This window comes from Lepus europaeus, chromosome 4 (genome assembly GCF_033115175.1).
Source record: "Lepus europaeus isolate LE1 chromosome 4, mLepTim1.pri, whole genome shotgun sequence".
In the NCBI taxonomy this organism is placed as follows: Eukaryota; Metazoa; Chordata; class Mammalia; order Lagomorpha; family Leporidae; genus Lepus; species Lepus europaeus.
In genome coordinates, this window is record NC_084830.1 from 69395548 (window position 1) to 69421360 (window position 25813).

General features: G+C 39.6%; 1 protein-coding gene across 2 annotated transcripts in view; it reads left to right on the top strand.

Annotated features, from left to right (window-relative positions):
* The window catches only part of UBE2W (ubiquitin conjugating enzyme E2 W), a 60432-nt gene extending 36368 nt beyond the window's left edge, over nucleotides 1-24064 (top strand). Inside the window, exons 4-6 of one of the 2 annotated variants that reach the window (XR_009865713.1) lie at nucleotides 6503-6683; nucleotides 15116-15191; nucleotides 23963-24052. Coding sequence is in view for 1 of the 2 variants with exons in the window: in XM_062188347.1 (XP_062044331.1) it covers nucleotides 6503-6658; nucleotides 15116-15191; nucleotides 23963-23976 (246 nt within the window). In the remaining variant the exon portion in view is untranslated. Of the gene's footprint in view, nucleotides 1-6502; nucleotides 6684-15115; nucleotides 15192-23962 lie in introns of both variants that reach the window. The other variant, XM_062188347.1, reaches the window with a different exon arrangement.
* Nucleotides 24065-25813: the final 1749 nt, after the last annotated feature.

Genomic DNA, 25813 nt, shown 5'->3' on the forward strand with positions numbered 1-25813 from the left:
ACCCAGAAGAAGCTCCTGGCTTTAGAGCTCCACTGTTGAGGACATTCAGGGGGTAACCAGTGGATGGAAGACTCTGTAACTCTGCCTCTCATATGAATAAATCTTTTTAAAAAGAACCAAAGAAGTACTAGGACAAAAAGTGCTATTCCCTGTATCCTCCCAGTTAACGTTTCCTGTTCATGCTTTCTTAAAATATTCCCTTCTTTTCTTCCTCAAAATTCCCTTCATTGGAAAGATCCATAACCTAATATCATGATATCCTCATCATTTCTTTTATTCCTGGTCTGATTCTCCCTACTCTTTCACGTAATGCTAGTCAAACTTCACAAAGTCTTGAATAGCAGTTTTTATTGCCTTAAATGGTCTAGCATCTAGGATATCTGATGAAGTGATAAACAGTTAACCCTTTTTATTGAAATCTTAGAGGAGTAAAGCAAAGGGAGAATAAAGGAAAAGACTGGTAGGCTAGAGAAACACAGGTATAAAGAAAAATAGTTGACATCCAAGGGAATCTTAATTTTGGTTTCATTGTGTTTAAGAATTTTTTTCAGGGGCCGGCGCCATGCTCACTTGGTTAATCCTCCGCTTGTGGCGCCGGCATCCCATATGGGTGCCGGGTTCTAGTCCCGGTTGCCCCTCTTCCAGGCCAGCTCTCTGCTGTGGCCCGGGAAGGCAGTGGAGGATGGCCCAAGTGCTTGGGCTCCTGCACCCACATGGGAGACCAGGAAGAAGCACCTGGCTCCTGGCTTCAAATCGGCACAGTGCTGGCCGTGGCAGCCATTTGGGGAGTGAACCAACGGAAGGAAGACCTTTCTGTCTCTCTCTCTCACTGTCTATAACTCTACCTGTCAAATAAATTTTTTAAAAAATGAATTTTTTCTTCATGGCCAGTATTGTGGCCAAAAAAGTAAAGCCACAGATGCTCTGCTTCTGATGCAGCTCCCTACTAATGGCCTGGGAAGAGCAGCAGAGGATGGCCCAAGTGTTTGGGCCCCAGCCACCCTCATAGGAGATCCACATGAGGCTACTGACTTTGGTCTGGCCCAGCTCTGGCTGTTGCGGTCATCTGGGGAGTGAATCAGTGGGTGGAGGCTCAATCTCTCATTCTCACTCTCTGTAACTGACTTTTAAATAAATAAATCTTAAAAAAGAATTTTTTGTGATACATATGTACATGGTGGTAGTGGTAATTCTGTAGTATCAGGGAAAACTATTAGTATTGCTGCCAATCATACACGTGTGAAGACTTAACAGGGAGAATTGGATTGAAAGCTATGCTAAAATTCCAGTCTCTAGTCATTTTGTCAAATATTTATCATTCATGCTATACTGCTCGTACTGTGTTCTGTACATAATTAAATACTTGATTTCATTTTTCAAACTTTCCTTGTATACTCTTTTTTTGTAGTTACCGTTAAGCACTGTCATCTGCCTGTGATTTTAATCAGTGAAAACATTTCCCTCATAGTGTTGTTGGATGTATTATAGGTTAGCATATATAATTAAAGACTACTTTATACTGCTCACTGCATATGGTGTTTTGACCTCACTTGACACAATCTTAAATGACTCTGCATCTCCTAGTAGTCTAAACATAGCAGTAGTTTGCATTCTTAATGGTACGATCTTACCAAATCAGTGTAAATATCGGTAACTCTAAAATTGAACTATTCTCAAACTATGTCAAATTCAAATGGTATTCATCCTTATTCTAGTTTTTTTTTTTTTTTTTTTTTAATCATTATGGCAACTTTCAGTTTAGATTTTAGTGAACACTACATTCAGGCTACCCAAAAGTTACCCAGGGGTTACCCTGCTTAGAATTTTAGATTGGTTACAGAATATGCATACTTACTCTAGAATTATAAAGGGGTGAGTGTGGTAGTGGTTAAGATGTCTGCATCCCATATTGGAGAGCTTGGCTTTGAGCCCTGTCTCTGCTCCCTGGTACAGTTTCCTGCTAATGTGTACTCTGGGAGGCAGTAGGTAATTTTTCAAGTACTGGGTCCCTGCCACCCATGTTGGAGACCTGATTGAGTTCCATGAGCCTGACTTTGGCCCCTCGACCACCCCCAGGCTGCTGCAGGCATTTGGGGAGTGAACAGAAGCAGATAGAAGTTCTCAGATCTCTGTCTGTCTCTCTCCCTGACTTTTCAGATTTATTCATTTAAAATACTTATAGATATGCTGAGCATAATTTTGTCTTAGCTCTCACTTGCTCTTTGAAATAAGCTGCACTGCTAAGGAGATGTTTGGAAATTTAGAGACATTTGAGGACTGATTCTAATGCAGACTCAGAACTTCAGTATGATTCATGTACATTAGAGCTAAAATCCTTTTCTAAATTTCAAATTTTATTTCCATAAAATAGTTTTTTTTCCTCCAAGATTGTTTAGTTCATTTTACTCAGGTGGTTTATACACTGGGGAATGTGTGCAGTCTCTGGTTATAAACTGTTTATATGACAGTTTGAGTCTGAATTGGCAAAGTTCTTGTGGTTTAACACACAGTGATCGCGTGAGCTCTGATTGTTTTGTTTTTAGTTTTTAAAATGACTACATTTAAATTAATTAAAAATTTTTTTATTTGAAAGGGAGACAGAGGTAACCCCTGTCCTCTGGTTCACACTTCAGATGCCAGCAACAGCCAGGTGCCTAGAACTCAATCCATGTCTCCCATGTGGGTGGCAGGGACCCAAGTAGTTGAACCATCATCTGCTGCCTCCCAGGGTGTGCATTATTGGGAAACTGGAATTGGGAAGAGAGCCAGAACTTAAACCCAGATCTTGGCATCTTAACCATTGCACCAAATGTCCAATCCCAGAGTTCTAGTTTTATTGCCTACTTGAGACTCCAATTTTTTTTTTTTAACTCTAGAAACAATCTCTTTTTAGTTTTCAGAATAAATTTGGTTCCATTTTAAAAAACTGAAATTTCACTTCCTCCTTTGGCTTCTGCTAAATGTTAAATAAATGGGAATGGAAATTGAGCTTGGTTACTGTCCCCCATAACATCAGGCTAGATTAGCAAGGATTAGTTTAAAACTGGCTGTGAAAACTGCCTACCAACCTTTAACATGAATAAACTGTTGAAAAGATTTTATTTCAGGAAGTTACCTCTGGCATGTAAAGTCAGCCTTCCCTTGTTTAGACAAACTTCTAAAATTCTGTTTCTGGCAGGTTAGGCCCTAGGGGTTACTTATAATGTGTACAAATAATTAATTCCCTTGCTTTTGGTTGCCCAAAGTTTCAGACAGGCTGCATTTGCTTTACATGAAGCACATTGAAAAGCCTTTACTTTTTTATTTGTGATTGAAGTCTGATTTATTTCAGTCTCCTCCTACTTCATAACTTTTCTGTCTTGATTTTTGAGCTCTCTTCTCTGCTTATGTAGAATGTCTGCTGCTTCTGCTCTCAGTATCTTCCAGTGCCTCTCTTTCTTTGCTTTCTCTCCTGATTTCCTTTAAATTCATGCATACTTCATGGTTCTGATTGCATGATTAAGTATATAATAATTTCTCTCCCAGAAAAATACTACTTTCTTTCTGTTCTGTGAATTGGTTATTCAAAGCATGTGGTGATAACCTTTGCATTTGGCTGTCAGTGTATTTTGCTTGGTAGTTGCTGATACATATTCATTTTTTTCCCAAAGAAGATAAGTCACAGTTCTTCATTTTTTGACATTTTCACAGCACTATTCTATTAGACTTCATAATAAAAGCCTCCTGGAAAAAGTATCCTTCAAAAAACAATTACAGCCAGGGAATAAACTCTTGGGTATTGTTTGTATTCTTAATGAAAATGTCCAATTAGGCCGGCGCCGTGGCTTAACAGGCTAATCCTCCGCCTTGCGGCTCCGGCACACCGGGTTCTAGTCCCTGTCGGGGCGCTGGATTCTGTCCCGGTTGCCCCTCTTCCAGGCCAGCTCTCTGCTGTGGCCCGGGAAGGCAGTGGAGGATGGCCCAAGTCCTTGGGCCCTGCACCCGCATGGGAGACCAGGAGAAGCACCTGGCTCCTGGCTTTGGATCAGCGCAATGCGCCGTCCGCAGCAGCCATTGGAGGGTGAACCAACGGCAAAAAGGAAGACCTTTCTCTCTGTCTCTCTCTCTCTCACTGTCCACTCTGCCTGTCAAAAAAAAAGAAAGAAAGAAAATGTCCAATTAGTCAAATGTTTTTTCATGGCAAATGAATACCCTAAAGCAGAAACATGTTCTGTAGTACTTATAAGCTCCCATCCTAGATATCCACAACACATTTTAGGAATATTTAATGGATACAGTGTAATAAATTGTAGTTCATATTTGTGAAAAGTAAAGTTTTATTTTAAAAACTGAGGGACAGACTTAAAGCTTGGAACTGTAAGACCTATGAGCAGCTGTTTCCTTTTGCGGAGCAGCACATTTTTAGCACAAGGTGAAGAGAGCACTAGCATTCATAGATGCAGTTGAAAGACTTGGCATGGTTAGCACACAACTGGTCCAAAGTCAGATTCTTCTTGGGGTGTCTTCTGCATTCAGAGTAGGACAAGTTACTTGATTTCTCTTATTTTGAGACTTGACTTATTTTCCAGCCTTATTTTAGCATTTTATAGTGGAGATTTGGGGTGGATGACCAGAATTTAAAAAAAAAAAAGTGAAGAATGTGCAAATATGGAAAAAAATTTCTTTTGCTGCCTTATATTAGTGTCAGTCAAGGAAATGAGTTCCACTGTTAGTGTATTTAAGATATTAGAAGACTCCTAACTTGTATGAAAAATTGCTTTGTTAATATGTAAAGCTTTGTAAAATTATAAAATCAGAATTATAGCTGCATATTTTAATTATCTGTAAAACCTTAGCTTTCTGTGGCTTTCCATAATATGTTTCATATTAAATTACCTTACTCTGACCATACTTATTTCTCTGGCTCTCTTTTCTGCTTTAGAAAAAGGAGGGGAAAGGGTATGCCTACGAACAATATGTAATTCATCAGTTTCTGTAATAAAACAGGATTTCTTTTTATTGATACTCTGCTATCTTCAGGTATGAGGCAGTTATCATGGCTGAGTGGTACTTTAGGCCTAGTTTAGAAGCTGTTGCTTTATATATATATCACATTACCTACCTTTGAAAATAGGGCACTTTGTGTGTGTGTGTTTAAAGATTCATATTGTTTGAAAGTCAGAATTACAGAGGAGAGAGATCTTCCAACTGCTGGTTCACTCCCTAAATGGCTGCAATGGCCACGGTTGGGCCAGGCTGAAGCCAGGATCCAGGAGCTTCATCCAGATCTCCCATGTAGGTGTAGGGGCCCAAGGATTTGGGCCATCTTCTACTGCTTTCCGAGGTGCATTAGCAGGGAGCTGGATCAGAAGTGTTGCAGCTGGAACATGAACCAGATGGGATGCAGCCACTATAGACGGTGGCTAACCCACTGTGCCTCAGTGCTGGCCCCCAATTTTGTGTTTTTAACTAGACTATCAAGTGATTTTTTGTTTTTTCAAATGACAAGATCAGGAGTTAGGAATTACTGCAAATTGCAAAATAAATGTAATATTGTGATATAAAATTTGGAAGACTTAAAGTAGCAATCTTTTAATTTTTCATGTAAAAATAATTATTCAGGAGAAGGATATATATAAAAACATTCATAAACATAAAAATTACTGTTTTCTTTGAATTATTTTTGACTATGCTTACAGATTCCTTATGCCTATTCAAATGCTTAGATAGATATTTGAGAAACACTGTTAATGGTTTTTTTCCATTATTAGAACAAAGGAAAAGGAGTAATGGATTTATTACCATTCAAAACAGTTCTGAAACAAGATAGAGAAAGGGAAAACTGTTAGAAGAATTGAATAAAAGGAAAAGCAGAGATGAACATAATTAGGAGAATCAGTCAAACTGTGTTTTTCATCTAGGAGCTTAATTATTGCCAATTAATGACTAGTAATTTGCCATAAAAATGGATATGAGTTTAGAGGAGGTGGAATATATATATATATTATATTATAGTGGAATATATATATGTGTGTGTGTGTGTGTGTTGTCATTTTCCTTTGCTTAGGTGCTGGCATTTGTAGCTGAGGTAGAGGTGATCCTAACCACCTGTGGTTCATACTGTTTCAAAATTGAATACTTTTGTTTGAAATTCTGGTGAACTTGGTTTTTGTATGCAGAGAACAGTGAGAGGAACCTGAAAAACTATTCTTATAAATGTAGTTGTCTTTCACTAGTCAAAATATACCTAGTAATTTAGAAATTCTAATGGGAATTTATTAAAAGAACTGAAATATAAAGTAACCTAGGATTTCCCCCATACTACATGGTTATTCTTACAATGAAACCCATACTTAACTGAGAAAATGAGAATAAACAAATAGTTATTTATCTTGTTCTGGGCACTGATTTTGGTTTGTTTTCATTTTGTTCTTAGAAGTCAATACTTATTACATGTGTACAATATTTTCTTTTTTGGTAATAGAGAATATTTGAGTGTTAATAAAATTTTATTCTTTCTTAGGTCATGTTTACTGGTGAAAATATTCCTGTTCATCCTCATGTTTATAGCAATGGTCATATCTGTTTATCCATTCTAACAGAAGACTGGTCCCCAGCGCTCTCAGTCCAGTCAGTTTGTCTTAGCATTATTAGCATGCTTTCCAGCTGCAAAGAAAAGGTAGGACTTTTCAGAATTCCTACAGGTAATATTTCTTCTTTCAGTTTAGTTAGATAAACAGTTTTAATATAAAATTATTTTTATTTGATGGAAAGACTCATGCTTTTTATTTTATAATTGTAGGGAATGTCATGTTTAGTAATAAATTAGAAAATTATTTTGAATCTTTCATTCCAAATAGAAGTTTTAATGTTGAATGACTAGAAGTCATACTTAACTGTTTTACATTTTTAAAACAGGAAATGTCTGCACATGTTCTTAAATTATCTGGATTTTATTTTCATAGGCATGCATAGGGCAAAAGTATACAAGAAATTTTTATTTCCAGATTTCACAGTGGAAAGGCCCAGGCGTATCATAGCTTCCTTCTCTCATTTCCCAGCTCCTGCCCTGTCAGTTTCTTTTAGAAGATTTCCTATACTAATGGTTAGTTTGAAAGGAGAGCCAGTTTACTTGTAGAACTTTTAAGGCTTTTCCTCCTGTTCTGCAATCCTAATCCACAGATTCTATGTCTGAGGGAGACAGGAAAAAAGACCAGAAAGAAAAATCACATTAGTTAAATTTAGTATACCCTTTAATGGTGCCAGAACCCTCTATGTGTTTCTGGCATTCTTATTCCTGCTTGAGGATTGTGTGGCATAATATTCATGTATTTCTACATTTTTTTTTATAATTTATTTTATTTGGAAGGTAGAAGGACAGAGATCTTCCATCCACTGGCTTACACCCCTGATGGCCACAATGGCCAGGGCTGGACCAGGCAAAGCCAGGAACCTGGAATTCCATGTGGGTGGCAGGGACCCAGGTACTTAGAACATTTTCCTCTGGTTTCCCAGGTGCATTAGCAGGGAACTGAATCGGAAGTAGGACAGCCAGGACTCGAACTGTGCACTCCAATATGGGACACCAGTGTCTGAAGTGGTGCTTAACCCACCGTGGCATAACGTGGGTCTCTAGTTTTTTACAATTTATTTGAAAGGCAGAGTTACAAAGAGAGATATCTTCCATTTGCTGGTTCACTCCCCAAGGGGCCACAATGGCTGGGGCTGGGCCAGGCTGAAGCCAGGAGCTTCTTCCAGGTCTCCCACATGGGTGGTAGGAGCCCAAGCATGTGGGTCATCATCTACTGCTTTCTCAGGCGCATTAGCGGGGGCCGTATGGGAAGTGGAGCAGCTGGGACTCAAACCAATGTCCATGTGGGTGTTGGCATTGCAGGCAGTGGCTTAATCCGCTGTGGCCACAACACTGGTGCCAAGTCCCTGCATTTTAAAGCCTCTTCTTAGGGCAGGCATTTGATGCAGCAGTGAAGACTCCACTTGGGATGCCACATCCCATATTGGAGTCCTAGGTTTGAGTCCCACTTCTTCTTAGCATGCACTCAAGTACTTGGGTCCCTGTCACTTCTCTGGAAAACTGCTTGAGTTCCTGGCTCTGGCTTCTGATTCTGGCTTCAGCCTAGCCCAGCCTTTGCTGTTACAGATAGTTGGAAAGAAAACCAGCACTTGGAATATCTTATGCATTTGCTTTCACTCTCTCAAATAAAATGAAGTTAATAATAAATTTTAAAAATAAAAATAAATAAAACTCTTTTCTCCATGAAGTTTTAGCTTTGTATTCTGTTTAAAGGAGAAAACAAATTTGCCTTAGAAAGGGACCTATGTTGTGTTTGTGTGTTTAGCAGGGCTTCTTTTTCCTTTGTTCTCCAAGTTGGACTGCCATTTTTTATTAAATTTGTGTTAAGAGAACTTTTAAGATAGTGATTCATTTTTATTACTGCTTTTTTCAAGATTTATTTATATGAAAGGCAGAGTGACGGAGAGACAGATCTTTCATCTACTGATTCACTCCCCTAAATGCCTGTAACAGCCCGGGTGGGGCCAGGCTGAAGTCAGGATCTGGGAACTCCATCCAGGTCTCCCATGTGGGTGTCAAGGATGCAAGTACTTCAGCTATCATCTGCTGCCTCTCAGATGTGTTAGCAGGAAGCTGGATCAGAATTGGAGGCAGGACTCAATTTGCCAGGCATTTTGATAATAGAATTTGTGCATTCCAAGCATTGGCTTAACCTGCTGCAGCATAACACATGCCTTGTAGGTTTTTTTTGTTTGTTTTTTATGGGCAGAGAGACAGAGAGAAAGGTCTTCCTTCTGTTGGTTCACCCCCCAAATGGCTGCTATGGCTGGCGCACTGCGCCAATCCGAAGCCAGGAGCCAGATGCTTCCTCCTGGTTTCCCATGTGGGTGCAGGGCCCAAGCACTTGGGCCATCCTCCACTGCCTTCCTGGGCCACAGCAGAGAGCTGGACTGGAAGAGGAGGAACTGGGACAGAATCCGGTGCCCCAACAGGGAATAGAACCCAGGGTACCGGCGCCGGCGCCGCAGGCGGAGGATTAGCCAAGTGAGCTGCAGCGCCAGCCTTGTAGTTCATTTTTAAATGATAGGTTATTTAGAATCTGAAACACTTAGACTCTATTTCAACAAATGAGTGTCTTGGAATGTTAGTTTGCTTCAAAAAGCAAACAAAACAGTTCTTATTCAAATAATCATGGAAGGCTGGCACCGTGGCTCAATATGCTAATCCTCTACACCGGGTTCTAGTCCCGGTCGGGGCTCCGGATTCTGTCCCGGTTGCCCCTCTTCCAGGCCAGCTCTCTTCTATGGCCCGGGAGTGCAGTGGAGGATGGCCCAAGTTCTTGGGCCCTGCATCCCATGGGAGACCAGGAGAAGCACCTGGCTCCTGGCTTCAGATCAGTGCTGTGCGCCGGCCTCAGGTCACCAACCGCAGTGCACCTGCCGTGGTGGCCATTGGAGGGTGAACCAACAGCAAAGGAAGACCTTTCTCTCTGTCTCTCTCTCACTGTCCACTCTGCCTGTCCAAAAAAAAAAAAAAAAAGAAAATCATGGAAAATAATGGATTATATTATATTTCTTCAAATTATAAGATTAAGAGCCCTTCATATGCAATTTTATGTACCATAAAATAAAAAAATAGCAAATTGCACTATTATTTAAAAGACATATCCCTAGTCAGGAATATTAAAATTTGCAGAAAAAATGTATCTGTGTATTGTTAATATCACTTTTTAACTTTCATTTCCTCTTTGTCGTTGGTGTTTTTCATGCTGCATTTTCAGGCTGTAATTGAACTCTTATTAATCAAAAAGACTTTAGAAGCAAGTCTTACTCATTTATTCCTTCCATATTTTCTTTTCTCACTCACCCCAACACACTCATTTTAAGCTTTTATATGTACTACAGAGCAGTTTGCTCATAGTTTGCCTATGCCTTATGATTATTAGCTTTTGTTTATATTTAAATATAATGATTTACTGTTAAAAACTGGAGAATGGCTATGCTCTTTCTATTTGTGAGGATACTTCGAAAAATTTGTAGAGGGAAGGCAGCAAATGATGGATGCCCCAAGTACTTGCCCCACCCCCACCCTGGTCACCCATGTAGTAGAGCTACATGGAGTTCCTGGCGCTTTTTTTCCCCTCAGATTTATTTTTTATTTATTTGAAAGGCAGAGTGATAAACAGAGATCTTCCATCCATTGGTTCACTCTCCAAATGGCTGCAACAACCAAGGCTGGGCTAGGCTGAAGCCAGGAAGCTGGAACTCCATCTGGGTCTCCCATGTGAGTGGCAGGGGCCCAAGTACTTGGACGTCATCTGCTGATTTCCCAAGACCTTTAGCAGGGAGCTTTATAGGAAGCAGAGCAGCCAAGACTTGAACCGGCACTCTGAAATGGGATGCCAACATTGCAGCTTGTGGCTTAACCCATTACACCACAGTCCTGACTTCTGCAGCCATTTGGGCAGTGAGCCGTCCCTCTCCCTCTTCTCTCCCCCTCCCTCCCTCTTTCTTCACTCTCCTTCCCTTTCTCTTTTTCTCTCCTTTCCTCTCTTCTTTCTCCCTTCTCTCCCTCTCTGGAAGACTGAGCTCCTCTCCTCCCCTCTCCTCCCTTCTCCCCTCCTCCCCTCCCTTCTCCTCCCTGCTTCTCCTTCCCTCCCCTCTCCCCTTTCCCCCCTCTCCACCCTCCCCTCCTTCCCTCTCTCCTTTCCCCTCCCCCTCCCTTCTCCCCCCCCCCCGCCTCCCCCTCCTCTCCCCTCCAGTCCCTCTGACCTCCCACTCCCACTCTCCCTCCCCTCCCCAACCCTCTCCTCTCCTTCCCCTCTCCCTCCCCTCCCCTCCCTCTCTCCTCTCCTCTCCTCTCCCCTCCTCCCCCCTCCTCCCTCCTCTCTCCCCCTCCCTAGTTGTCTCTTCTCTCCCTCCCTTTCTCCCTCTCTCCTTTCCTCTCTTCCCTCTCCCTCCTCTCATTCTCCTCTATCCTCCTCTCCTCTCTGGGAGACCGCCCTCCTCTCCTCTCTCCTCTCTCCCCTCCCCTTCCTTCCCCTCTTTCCCTCCTCTTTTCTTTCCCTCCCCTCTTCTTTCCCTCCTTTCTGTCTGTTGCTCTACCTTTCAAATAAATAAATAAATAATAAAATAAAGTGGTACTGGATAGTCAATAAAGTCTCCAGAAAAATTGAATTAAAAAATACTTATTTTATTGCAGACGAATTTTGAAGCTCATGCATAGTTTTCCATAATACACATTGAGGATCCATTGTGCTTCCTTCATCCTTCTAACCTTTGCCATTCTCCTCACATTGTGTTTGTCTGCTACTAGTGTTTCTTGCATGATTAGTTTTTAAGACTTGTCATGCTATGTAAATTATCAATAAACTTTTTTTTAAAGATTTGTTTATTTATTTGAAAGTCAGAGTTACACAGAAAGAGGAGAGGCAGAGAGAGAGAGAGAGAGAGAGAGAGAGAGGTCTTCCATCCGATGGTTCATTCCCTAATTGGCCACAACGGCTGGAGCTGTGCCGATCCGAAGCCAGGAGCCAGGAGCTTCTTCCCAGTCTCCCATGCGGCTGCAGGGGCCCAAGGACTTGAGCCATCCTCTACTGCTTTCCCAGGCCATAGCAGAGAGCTGGATCAGAAGTGGGGCAGCCGGGTCTCGAACCAGTGCCCATATGGGATGCTGGTGCTTCAGGCCAGGGCATTAACCTGCTGCACCACAGTGCTGGCCCCAATAAACTTTTTTTTTTAAGACTTACTTTATTTAATTTGGAGGGCAGAGTTACAGAGGGAAAGTGGGGTGGGGGGGGGGGGTCTTCCATCCATTGGTTCACTCCCTAAATGGCCATAACAGCCAGGACCTGGCCAGGTGGAAGCCAGGAACTTCATCTGGGGCTCCCATGTGGGCACGTCCAGGAGCCCAAGGACTTGAGCCATCTTCTGCTACTTTCCCAAGCACATTAGCAGGGAGCTGGATCTTAACTGGAGCAGCTGGGACTGGAATCAGTGCCCAAATGAGATGCTGATGTTATAGGCAGCGGCTTAACCCCGTTATGCCATAACACTGACATAAAATATATAACCAAGATGCTCTGGAAGTCAAAATGTCTGTTAAATACAAGATTTAACAAACTTTTATTAGATGTTTGCTGTTTTTACTGTGCTTAGTGCTATGTTATAAAGATGAGAAGGAAATGTGCTTCAGGACTGAGGAGATACAGCTCCAAATAAGCTTTAAAAAGTCTTTTAGGTACCCACCTTAAAGCTCTGCTGTGAAATCAGGTCATCTGTGGTAGACTTTGGTCTGTGGGCTGTACTTTAATAATTAACTCTGAATATACACTTCAGTTTTCACTATAGGTATTTAGGACTTTGATTCAGTCAGTTATTTTGTTCCAGTTCCCTTTTACAAGAAATGGTTCCCTAGGCTGGAGGCTTTCATTTGTTTAAGATTTATTTATTTATTTATTTTAAAAGAGTTACATAGAGGCAGAGACACAGAGATCTTCATCTACTGTTGAACTTCCCAGATGGCCGCAACGGCTGGGGTTGAGCCAGACCAAAGCCAGGAGCCAGGAGCTTCTTCCAGGTTTCCCACGTAGGTGGCAGGGGCCCAGAAACTTGGGCCATCCCTTTGCTGCTTTTACCAGGCACATTAGCAGAGACCTGGATTGGAAGTAGACCAGCCAGGAAGTGAAGCAGCATACATGTGGGATGCTGGTGTCACAGGCAATAGCTTTACCCACTATACCACAGTGCCATTCCCGTGGAAGTCATTTAAATGAAGTCTATATAATGAAATCTATCAATAGATTTCTGTAGATTAGAGAAAATACTGATAATGGGACCAATGGTCTTTTAGTAATCTATCCTTTATTGTGAATGCCCTTATAGTATTCTTACACTGTCCAGTCTTCCTGGCCTTGTATTCCATTTCTGAAACAATTTGGTAATACGTCTCTTGGCAGAGTTACTTTTTTTTTTTTTTTTCCAGAACTGTATCTCCTTGATCACTTAACAGATTGGTTATATTCCAGACTTAAGCAAATGGAATGAGTGTTTTTATTCCTTCTTAAATATTTTTTAAAGGCTGTTATGATTCTTGGCTTCTAAACAAAATAGATAAAATGAATTTGAGATGATTTGCTATAATAATAGAAATTTATTTCATTGTTCCAAACCCTGGTTTAACTTTGCATGACAAACAACAGAGGACCATCTTTTCAAGGTAGTCAGGCATCTAATTACTAAATTTTCGGGAATTTTCTCAAATTATGCCAACAGAATAATCTTAGGATAGTTGTTGAACACCTTATGCGACAATGTTCCTTTTGTTAAATTAAATTACTATTAAATATTAACACAAAAAGACATCAGGAAGCTCAGCCAATGTGAATTAAGTGTGTGAATTTTAGTTACAGTCAGGTGGACTGTTTACCTTCCTGCTATCTAGGTAGTCCTATTAACTTTGCTTTCTGGTTGGACCCTCCTGAAATAATATCTCCATTCCACTTCATTTTTTTTTTTTTTTTTTTCAAAATTAGGGGGAGACAGAAAGAGATCTTCCATCCACTGGTTTACTCCCTAGCACTGAGCCAGGCCGAAACCAGGAGATTGATTATTTGGGTCTCCCATGTGGGTGCAGTTGCCCAAATACTTGAGCCATCTTCTGCGGTTTTCTTATGCACATTAGCAGGGAGCTGGATAGGAAGTGGAACAGCCAGGAGTTGAACTAACACCCCTGTGGGATGTCAGTCTTACAGGCAGCAGCTTTTCTCCCTTGTGCCACAGTGCTGGTCTCTCATTCCATTTCTTTTGATTAGACTTTAGAGGAAAGAATTTTCTTAGTCTCTTATCTTTAGTAGGGTAGCTAAACAGTTGATAAAATCTGAAAAGATGCCTGTCTAAACACTATGAAACATTTAAGGGCAGGAAAAAAAATATCAATCAGAATAGTGCTGAGAGTAGATGAAAAGAAAACTAAAAGATAGGAATATCTATCATATTATCTAAAACCTTCTCTTGGTAGTTTTAATGTGAACTTATATGTTTCCTAATCTTTGTAGAGCCATATTTCTTTTTTTCTTTTTTTTAAAGATTTATTTATTTATTTGAAAGAGTTACACAGAGAGAAGGAGAGGCAGAGAGAGAATGAGAGAGAGAGAGTCTTTCATCCGTTGGCTCACTCCCCAAATGGCTGCGATGGCTGGAGCTGCACTGATGTGAAGGCAGGAACCAGGAGCTTCTTCCAGGTCTCTAAAGTGGGTGCAGGGGCCCAAGGCCTTGGGCCATCTTCTACTGCTTTCCCACGCCGTAGCAGAGAGCTGGATCAGAAATGGAGCAGCTGGGTCTTGAACTTGCGCCCATATTGGATGCCGGCACTGCAGGTGGCAGCTTTACCCTCTATGCCACAGTGCTGGCCCCAAGTCAAACTTCTTGTGTCTGGTCAGTATCCAAGGGTTTTTCAGGAAGAACTCTGTTGTATTACCTACTTTCAGTGTTGTTGGAATCACAGCTTCTAACATAATTCCCTGACAGAGCTGTCTTGTTTATTGTATTGTTCTAGTCCAGAAAGGCCAAAATATATTGTCTTTTTTTTTCTTCTTATATTTTGTTTAGGAATGGAATCCTTTGATCTTTCCTCAATAATACTATATTACACTAAAACAGTAAGACTTTGGAGGTGTGGAGATTTATAAGTTGTTCTTAGTTTTTTAGACAAACCTAGTTAAGTAGACTTTTCCATTTTAATTAGCTCACAGAAGTACTTACTATTCCTATAGAAATTATAAGATACATGAAACCAAAATTCCTTGTATCTTAATGCCATCAGTTTTGGTTGATAGTCATTCTGTTAGTGATCCCACTGACTGCAACCTAACCAGGACCATACACATACACCACCATCTCCTTTTGAAAACAATTTATGGGTCAAAAGTATACATTTCTCTGGCTGTATTTATCGTTCTTGTTCTTTTAGTCATGCTGTTAGTGTTGACAGTGTTTTTTATGCTTTCTGTAATAATTGTGCATGAGGTTTTCCTCGAGCTATCTCCCCTGCAGGTTTTCTATTTTACAACTTCTTAGCTGTTTAAACTCACTTCTTTTGTTTCAGAGACGACCACCAGATAATTCTTTTTATGTGCGAACATGTAACAAGAATCCAAAGAAAACAAAATGGTGGTATCATGGTAAGCAGATTTAATTTGGGATGGTAATTGTTTTTGCATTTTGACTTGATATGTATCTGTTAGGACTTAGAAAAAAGAACAGAAGATATAAGTGATCCTATGTTTTTGTAATATCAGTATGGAAAAAGTTCTTGAAAACATTGTAGGATATTTTATTGATGAACTATACTACATTTTATTTTTATTTTTATTTTTATTTATTTGAGAAGAAGAGAGACAGAAACAGATCTGTTGTCCACTGGTTCATTCCCCAGATGCCCACTCCCACAACAGCCAGACTGGACTGGGCTGAAGCCAGGAACTCAATCTAGGTCTCCGTGTGAGTGGCAGTAATTCATTACTTGTACTGTTACTGCTGCCTTCTTTCTGCATTAGGAGAGAGCTGGGGGTAGGAGTGGGAGCAGCGTATCTAACCCAGTACTGATACGGTATCTAAATCACTATGCTAGACACCTGCCCTCTAGTCTAGATTTAGTGGGCAAGCAAAATCATATGCATCATACAATACAGCTAAAATCTAAAGTTACTTTAACATTATGAGACTGTACCACTTTTTTAAAAAAATAAATTATTTATTCAAAAGAGTTAGAGGAAGAGACACAGAAATTGTCCATCTGCTGTTTCACTCCCCATATGGCTGCAGCAGCCAGAGTTGAGTCAGGCCAAAGCCAAGAGCTTCGTCCACGTCTCCCACATGGGTAGCAGGGCCCCGAATACTTGGGCCATCGCAGGCCATGAATGGCAGGGAGCTGGATCAGAAGTGAAGCAGCTGGGAAACAAATTGGCAGCCATATGGGATGCTGGCATTGCAGGTGGTGGCTTTACTTGTTACATCACAATGCTGGCCCCAGTCTGCCGTTTTTAAATTTTTATTTATTTATTGGAGAGGCAGAGAGACAAGAGAGTTAATGATAGCTTTATAATTCAGAGCTGCTAGCATCTTTTCTGAACTAACCTTACAGCTTCCTCAAAGAAGTATTTGAAATGAAAACAAAACATTTATATTTCATAATGTTCATTTTAAAGAGGAAATAAAACCACCCTGTGTGATTTTGTATACATAGAAGCATCTGCCTGTGTTTTCCTGTTTGTTTTTGTTAACCCAATACAAATTAGAATGGGAAAAACTGAAGGAATATGACCTTTCTCCTTTTCTATCCAATATGAAACTTTCTGTATCCTCACTTAAACTGAATAAATTATAAACTTAAGAGTTCTCCAGGTATTGAAATAAAAAATGACCAGAGTCAATGAGGTAGTAGTGCCATGTCAGCTGATACATAGTAGAAAGAGTGAAAGAAGAATGGTATTCTTGGGGCCAGTATTGTGGCATAGCTGTTAAAGCAGCCAGCTGCATCTCCAGCATCTTGTATGGGTGGCAAATCATGTTGAGGCTGTTCCACTTCTGATCCAGCTCACTGCTAATGGCCTGGGTGAAGCAGGTGAATATGGCTCAAGTACTTGGACCCCTGCCACCAATGTGGGAGACCGAGATGAAGCTCCTGGCACAGCCCTGGCTGTTGCAGCTATCTGGGAAGTGAACCAGTAGATGAAAGGTATCTCTGTCCCTTTCTATCTCCCTCTCCCTCTCCCCCCTCCTTTCTCTCTAACTCTTTCAAATAAATAAATAAATCTTTTTTTAAAAACAAGAATACTATTCCTCAGAGACACAAAACATGAAAATTTATGAAATTAATGAGATGTATGACCTAGAAGAAGAAAGTAAAAAAACCTTTGAGCTATGAAAAAATATTGAGATACTTTAACAAGAAACTACTTTTCTTAGGTATATATTATTTACAAATTTTAGGTTTAATGTAATTCAGTAAAAATCCAGTGGAATGATGAGGATAGGTGCTGGAAAAGTTGGAGGGGGCCAGAGTTATTGCTCAGCAGGTTAAGCAGGTGTGGGTCCCAGCTACTCATCCAGCTTCCTCTTCTTCTGATTCGCTCTCTGTTGCTATGCCTGTAAAAGAAATAAATAAATCTTTTTTAAAAAAGAAAAGTTCAGGGGGAAACATTGTGTCACAGTAGGTTAAGATAGTGCCTGCGACACTTGATTCCCTGTGGACTCTGGTTCAAGTCCTGGTTGCTCCACTTCTGATCCCCCTCACTGTGATAATGCACCTAAGAAAGCAATGGAAGATGGCCCAAGTGCTTGGGACCCTGCCGCTTGTGTGGGAAACCCAGCTTGGAGCTCTTGGCTTCAGCCCAGCTATTGTGGCTATTTGGAGAGTGAACCAGCAGATGGAGTGTGTGTGTGTGTGTGTGTGTATGTCTTTGTCTAACTCTGCCTTTCAAAAAAAAATTTTTTTTGGAAAAAATTATAGATGAGGAGAGCAAAACTTGAACTACAAAGGGTAATAGAGAACAAAGCCTACGAGATGGTAAAACATACAATGTAAGAGTACATCACTGAAAATAGAATTACTGTTACATAGGCTTTGTTGTATATAACATATAGGAAATCCGTTGCAAGTCAGTGAGAAGGGGAAAGAAATAGTCATCATCTTAGAAAACTGGTAATTTAAGAAAGAAATTTACATAGTCACTTCATATAAAATGTTTCCTGTGGATTAAGTATTTAAGAAAAAAAACAAACATTATTTTTTAAACAAACTTTAAAACATTGGACATTCTCTAGAGGGAGATTACTAAATTTAAAAGAAGCCACAAAAAATTTAAGTTCTATGAAAAATTTTAAATTTTTTTAAAAGCTTTTTTTTTTTTTTTTTTTGGACAGGCAGAGTTAGAGACAGAGAGAAAGGTCTTCCTTTTTCCGTTGGTTCATCCCCCAAATGGTTGCCACAGCTGGCGTGCTGCGCTGATCCAAAGCCAAGGAGCCAGGTGCTTCCTCCTGGTCTCCCATGTGGGTGCAGGGCCCAAGCACTCCACTGCCATCCTCCACTGCCTTCCCGGGCCACAGCAGAGAGCTGGACTGGAAGATGAGCGACTGGGAGAAAGCATTATCATTATAAAGTAGTTTTAAGATTTATTTCATTTGAAAGGCAGAGTTAGAGGGAGAGATCTTCCATCCACTGATTCACTTCCCCAAATGGCCACAATGACTGGGGCTTAGTCAGGCTGAAGCCAGGAGCCAAGAATTCCATCCAACTCTCCAATGTGGATGGCAGTGGTACAAGTACTTAGACCATCTTCTGCTGCTTTCCCAGATACATTAGCAGGGAACTGGATCAGAAGCAGAGAAGCTGAGACTCAGACTAGTGTTCATAAGGGATGCTGGCATCTCAGGCAATGGCTTTACCTGCTGTACCACAACACTGCCCCCATATGAAATTTTAAATATTTTGAAAAATATATATAGCTTATTAAAATTAAGACCTATTTCAAAGTTATCTAAGAGTAAATAACAACATAGGCAAAAAGTGTAGTTCATTAAAATTACAAATTTAAGATTTTTGGAACTGTGAATAATTGAATTGGTAGGGTTTTATAAAATGAATGTAATATTGAAAGATAGTAAAGAATAGAATATAGCTTTTATATCTGCTGGCGTTATATAGAAAATCCAGTGTAATCCTCTTTTTTTTTTTTAATTGATTTATTTATTCTAAAGACAGTTATAGAGGGAGTAGGGAGAGATCCTCCATCTGCTGGTTCTTTCCCCAAATGGCCACTAAGACCAGAGCTGGGCCAAGCCAAAGCCAAGAGTCTGCAACTCCTTCTGGGTCTCTGGCCCAAGCTCTTTGGCCACATTCTGCTGCTTTTCCAGGCACATTAGCAGGAAGCTGGATCAGAAGCAGAGCAGCTGGTTGCTCATATGGGGTGCTGAGGAAATATTTTAGCAGTATTTAAGAAGCTAAAATTTCAAGATCAAATCATTTGTCTCAGTAAACTGAGAATCCATTCTAAGAAAATAAATTTTTTTTAAGATTTTGGAATCTTTTTTTCTTCCTCACCAGCCATGTATTGTGTTGTGATTTTAAATGGCTGAGTCTTAGAATTCCCCAGGAAACAACACTACTAGTGACTGTGGCATCCTAGTCTCATTAGCAGGAAGCTGGATCAGAAGTGGTACAGCTGGACCCAAACCAGCATCCATATGAGATGTTGGCATCAAAGATGGCAGCTTTTACTTCCTATGCCAGAGCACTGACCTAGTAGATTTTTTGTTTTGTTTGTTTTAAAGTTTTATTTATTCATTTGAAAGAGAGGAGGAAAGAGATTTTCTATCGACTGGGTACCTCCCCAGATGACTTTAATGGCCAGTGCTGGACCAGGCCAAAGTCAGGAGCCTGGAGCTCTATCTGTGTCTCCCACATGGGTAGCAGGGGCCCATATACTTGGGCCATTCTCCACTGCTTTCCTGGGCCATTAGCAGAGAGCTGGATTGAAAGTAGAACAGCTGGGTCTCAAACTGGTGCCCATATGGGAGGCCAGTATCGCAGGTGGTAGCTTTACCTACCATGCCACAAACGTCAGCCCCAGATTTTTTTGTTGGTGGTGGTGGTGGTGGTGGTGAAGATTTATTCTTTTATCTTGAAAGTCAGAGTTAGAGGGAGAGAAAAACATCTTGAATCTGCTGGTGCTGATTCACTCTGCATATGGTCCCAGTGGCCAGCACTGGCCTAGACTGAAGCCAAGAGCTTCATCTGGGTCTCTCATGTGGGTGGCAGGTGTCCAAATACTTGAGCCATCTTCCAGTGCTCTTCCCAGGCCATTAGCAAGGGGCTGGATTGGAAATGGAGCAGCTAAGACTTGAACTGGCATCCATATGGGATGCTGGTGTTTCAGGCAATGGCTTTACCCACTATGCCATAATGCTGACCCTGAGTAATTTTTTTTTTTAATGCATGTTTTTTGAAAGTACAACTCTCTTACCCCACTGTTAGAGGGTATTCATAGTTTTTCTTTCCTAATTCTCCAGTAGGGAAATTTGAAAAAGACAATCAGTTTTCAAGACCCCGTAATTCTGGCTTATACAGTTGAAAGGATTTATGAAAAGCCCTTTATCATTTTGAATAACAAATGGGGGAAGGTCACATAGTGAAACCAGAAATAAGAACTAATTATTTAAAATAAAGTATAATTCATAGTAGAAATAGCTTTTTATACAGTTACACTTTTTAGCTATTATGGAGAAATCTATACTATTACAACTGAAGTAACCAAAAGTTTTTTTCAATAATTTAGAGATGGGGCAGCTTTTGTGGTATAGCTGGTAAAGCCACTGCCTGCAATGCTAGCATCCCATATAGGTGCTGGTTCGTGTCCTGGCTGCTCCACTTCTGATCCAGCTTCTTGCTAATGGCCTGGGAAAGCAACGGAAGATGGCCCTAGTACTTGGGTACCTGCCACCCATGTGGGAGACCCAGAAAGGGTTCCTGGCTTCTACCTGGCCCAGCCCTGACCATTGTGGCCATCTGGGGAGTAACCCAGTGGATGGAAGATCACTCGCTCGCTCGCTCTTTTCACCACTCTCTCCCTCTCTCTCTCTCTCTCTGACTTTCAAATAAATAAATAATTTGGAGAGAATGAATCTCCAAGTAAGCCCAGAAGTACCAAAAAAAAAATAGAGGAGTTTCAAACTAACATCTTACCTAAATTAGTCTGGAGTTTGTTCAGGAATTCATTTTTCCAATAAACAAATTTAAAGTATTCTTTCTCTTTTTCCCCCCAGTACAAGTAGTCATTTTTAGAAATCCACTGAAATCAAATTCATCTTAATCATGAATTTCTTAGTCCAACCTCCAATCCTAGGTACAGATAAATTTTTTATCTACATATAATTCTGTTTGAAATATCCTTGGTTCAGTGACTTACTGTGAGCAATTCTTATCTTCTGATATACTCTGCTCTCCTTTTTTTAAAATTTACTTCAGAGGCAGAGAAACAGACGAGAAAAAAAAAGAGAGAGGCCGGCGCCGTGGCTTAACAGGCTAATCCTCCGCCTTGCGGCGCCGGCACACCGGGTTCTAGTCCTGGTTGGGGCACCGGATTCTATCCTGGTTGCCCCTCTTCCAGGCCAGCTCTCTGCTGTGGCCCGGGAAGGCAGTGGAGGATGACCCAAGTGCTTGGGCCCTGCACCCACATGGGAGACCAGGAGAAGCACCTGGCTCCTGGCTTCGGATCAGCGCGATGTGCTGGCCGCAGCGGCCATTGGAGGGTGAACCAGCAGCAAAGGAAGACCTTTCTCTCTGTCTCTCTCACTATCCACTCTGCCTGTCAAAATAAATAAATAAATAAATTAATAAATAAATAAATAAATAAATTTAAAAAAAGAAAAAAAAAAGAGAGAGAGAGAGATCCCATGTGCTGACACCCATACCTCAAATGCCTGTAGGATATATGGGACTAAAATACAATGTAGGTCTTCAGTTTGGGTGGCAGTAAGCAACCATCAGGATCTCGGAATCCAGTCTTGATACTCCAGTGTGGGATGTGGGCATCCTAACTGGAGTCTTAATCACTAGGCCAAATGCCCACCCCTCTGTTCCTTTTTGAACCCCAAATGCATGAATCATTCACTTCATCCATTCTCTCTTTAAGGGAAAACGTAGTTCCATAAGTGAATTTCATGGTCAGTCTACAGGGGCTATGAAACAATTTTTTTTGAACTTTCCCTTCAATTTTAAACAGCTAAATCATTTTTACTTTGTAGCATATACTGTCTTCTCCTTCATACATAATCAGAATAGCTTTCACAAGTATATGAATAATAAATTATCTTGGCATTATAGGTGAACTTGAATGATCTTATCAAAAAGGTAATTGGATGTTCTCTTGTTTAATATAACTCATCAACTATTTTTGTTAGAACTTTCCAGATGTTGGCTTATCTTTTTTCTACTTACCTGTTTTTGTTACAGAAGATCTTTGTTGTTCATGTTCGCCTTATATAACACCAGGATACCAAGAAATAAATACTATTATTATTTCTTAACATCATCTAGTTCTCAAAGGTTTGATGCAGAGACCAGTTTTCACATGTGACTCAAAAAGCTAAACAAAAAGATTAGACATTGAACAAAGGCTTAGAACTGGATAAACTCAGTGGAACATGTAGCAGTTTGGTTTCTAGAAACCAAGTGGAATTTTATATCTCAGGTATCAAGTTCCACAGTCCTCTGAGTGATACAATCAGAATACTTGGGTTAGTGTGTTTGTCGGGTGTAAGCAGAAAGGTGAGGGAGGTTTTGATGTAGATAAGTAGTGTTATATGTATTTTTCAAGGGGCTTCCTGGATACACGATGTATTCATAAAAAGCAAAAGATCTGAAATTTCACTTCATCTCTTCTTCTTACAAGAGAACTCTGCCAACACACCAAAGCTAAGCTGCCAGATACCTGCGTTGAATTATTGAAAACAAATTTTCTTCAGCTTAAATTTGTGATCTTTCACATTATTTATTTATGTTCTCTTAAGAATTAGGTCAGTCACTGCTGTCCTATTGTTTCTGTCTTTATGTACATCATACCTTACATTGTTTTTGTAGATGTTTTCTTTAGCACACTCAAGTGTAAAAAGTCACCTCATTCGTATTCAGATATCTTTGGATATAAAAAATTGTATTGATATGTGAGTAAACATTCCATATTGTAAATTTGTTGGCAGTGTTTTTTAGAACTCTTTTAATAGTTTGTATACACTAAGGAATTAACATTGGGGCTGGCCCTGTGGCATAGAAGGTTAAGCCAACATCTGCAGTGCCAATATCCCATATAGGCACTGGTTCAAGTCCCGGCTGCTCCACTTCTGCATCTGATCCAGCTTCCTGCTAATGTGCCTTGAAAAGCAGCAGAGGACCGCTCAAGTGCTTGGACCCCTGCACCCATGTGGGAGACTGGAGGAAGTTCCTGACTCCTGGCTTTGGCCTGGCCCAGCCCCAGCAGTTGTGGCTATTTGGGGAGTGAACCAATGGATTAAAGATATTCTCTTTCTCTCTCTCTCTAACTCTACCTTTCAAATAAATTTAAAAATTAATTAATTGATTAACTAAGGTCGTACTTGCATTGGAATGGAAATACCTTGTGTGCCAGTTGAGGCAATGGTTCATTGCTTTGGAAAATCAATTAAGTTCAGAGAATACAGTTAAAAAAATTAAGGAACCTAAGCAAAATAAGTATATGAAATAGACAGTTCATTCTAACATACAGATGGGCTGAGGGATTTGCCTTTGATTCAGAGCTAGAATCTCCCTTAGAAAATAGACCTGCCTCCAGTTCATTTCAGAAATGAATGAATGATGAAGTTTGACATAGGTAAAATACAGTGTTATCCTTTTAGGTTAGAGATTTAAGTATGATTAGTCCTAGTAAAAATTCTAGGACCCAAGAGTTATAAAATGCTCTTATTATAGAGAAGTGATGTTGTAAGGAACTTCTTCATATTCCTAAGTTTGTTCTGTAGTCATAAAAGAAATTCCAAGTTCCATGGTAATTTAAGATTCATATACTTTCTTATGAAATTTAGGAGATATAAGCTCTCTGTGTTTTCTTAAAAATATTCTTATTTAAAGCATTATGATGAAATTAGGTATGATATTTAATTATTTTAAATAGAACAAATAAACTAACAGTACATCATTTTAAGGTTTGTATGAACCACTGATTTCCTTAAAGAGTAAAACTTGATTAGTTTATTCCTGTATAATAGCAATTTGGAGTTTTTATTTTCAGGGATTGAGAGAGGCAATTATGTAAACCATATTCTTTTTGCTAGTGAAAGTATTTCTACATTAGATTAATTTGTAGATTTTATTTATGCATGCTTAACTTTTTAATTCTCTTTTTTTCTCCTTTTCTTAAAGATGATACTTGTTGATGATGCCACTGTTATCATCCTCCTAGCAGAAGATAGTCCTACTGAGAAAATGAGCACTTTGATCATTCAGTCTTTGAACTTTAACCTTTGACTGGAAGTGACCTATAGGCAATGAAGACTACTTCCTTTTACTGCATTTTTACTCGTGTGCATTCTGGGCGCATGTTGATCGCTGGTTCAGTCCAGGCAACTGACATGCTTTTATTAGTCATACAGTATCAATGCAGGTGTCAGGAAATGTCAAATATAATTCCATTTTTTATTTTTATTTTTTTAAGCTTTTGGAATAGTTCCAGGTCCTCATGTATTGTGCAATAACAATGACTTCCCTGGTGGTTTGAAGACGTTCATTGCCGGCAATGGACGTTGTAACAGGAAAAGTTTTCATTAGCTTCTGCCACTCGATGATTAATGCATGATAGGGCCTATGAAATGAACTTATCGGTTATAGTGGGATTATAAATAAAGTGAGGGATCCAACATTACTTTGAAAGGCACCCCAACTGTTTATATTTGGATTCTATGCACTGTGATCCTAAGGTTAACAGCATGAATTAACATGCGTCTTCAAAGGACTGTAATGAAAGATCATTGCGTATTTATTTAATTGTTTATATCTGCTGTCAAATTGTTTTGACATGGAAGGTTTTCAAGTAACATTGGCAGAGAGGTACAATATGTTATCCCTATGGTGAAAATAAATTCATTTGTTGTATATAATTCCTCAATCTCTGAAGTAAAGGTATGAGTAATATAGGGTATGAATGGTTTAATCAAGGCTTTATTTTGGAAGTAAGAGAAATGGCAGTGATGATTAAATTGCTGCAGTCCATAATTTGGGCTTGTTATTTGTACATTAAAGATTTTTTTCCAAGTAGATTACACTCTGTTACTGCCTACTAGCCATCAGCATGAGCCCTACTGCCTAAACACTATTTCATTTATTTATGTTTGGAAAATCCATAAACATTTTTGTTTGCAATCTTGTTTCTTTTGTTATGTTTTAAGTTGTTTGAATGTTATAATACTTTAATTGAAAAACTTTTGTCAAGCTTTTTCTTGTAAATTTTCTTTACTTGTAAGTATCATCTTGTCTTCAATCCTGTATCCTAAAATAAGAAATACATTTTTGACAGAGGCTTAATGTTTTAACAAAAAGTGTGGACATTTTTATTTTAATTTTAGGCAAAAGTACACTATAAAATGGTGTGTTTGCTTATTTGTCTCCACAACCATACAGCTTTTTCCTGAAGGGATTTAGTTTGTTTTCTTGTTGAAAAGACTATGCTTATAGCTAGATGAAATTTTTCTATAGAGAAACGTTTGTTGAAAGGTCCAATTCTCAGTACCATGTAAGTTAATGATGCTACAACTAGGTTCTCTTTTTAAAAAGTGATTAATGTATTTTATAAATTACCTTTTCACATATGCAAAATCTGTTTCTACTACAATGTTATTTTTACTAATGCCTTATTGTTGCACTCTTTTTGAAATATCCTGCATTGAATATGTGGATCAATTTGGGCTTAACAGTAAAAGCCAATTGGCTGAACAGTTTGAAATATGTACCCCAGTAAAACCATCCAATCAATAATTGGTAAATAATATTTTAAAAATTGTTTTTAATCTCTGTATAGATGACATTTTGTAGCTTTGTACATGTTGTTAATTAAGGGCATATAATTTTACACTCTAAAAGTATAATTGCTGAACTCAGGGGTGGGTAGACTTCAAAATTATGTCTGCTGTAGAAATAACTTGAAAAAAAAATTAAAACCATGGCCAGCCACCAAATTGTGGACACTGTTAGTTAATATTATCAGTTAGCAACTACCAC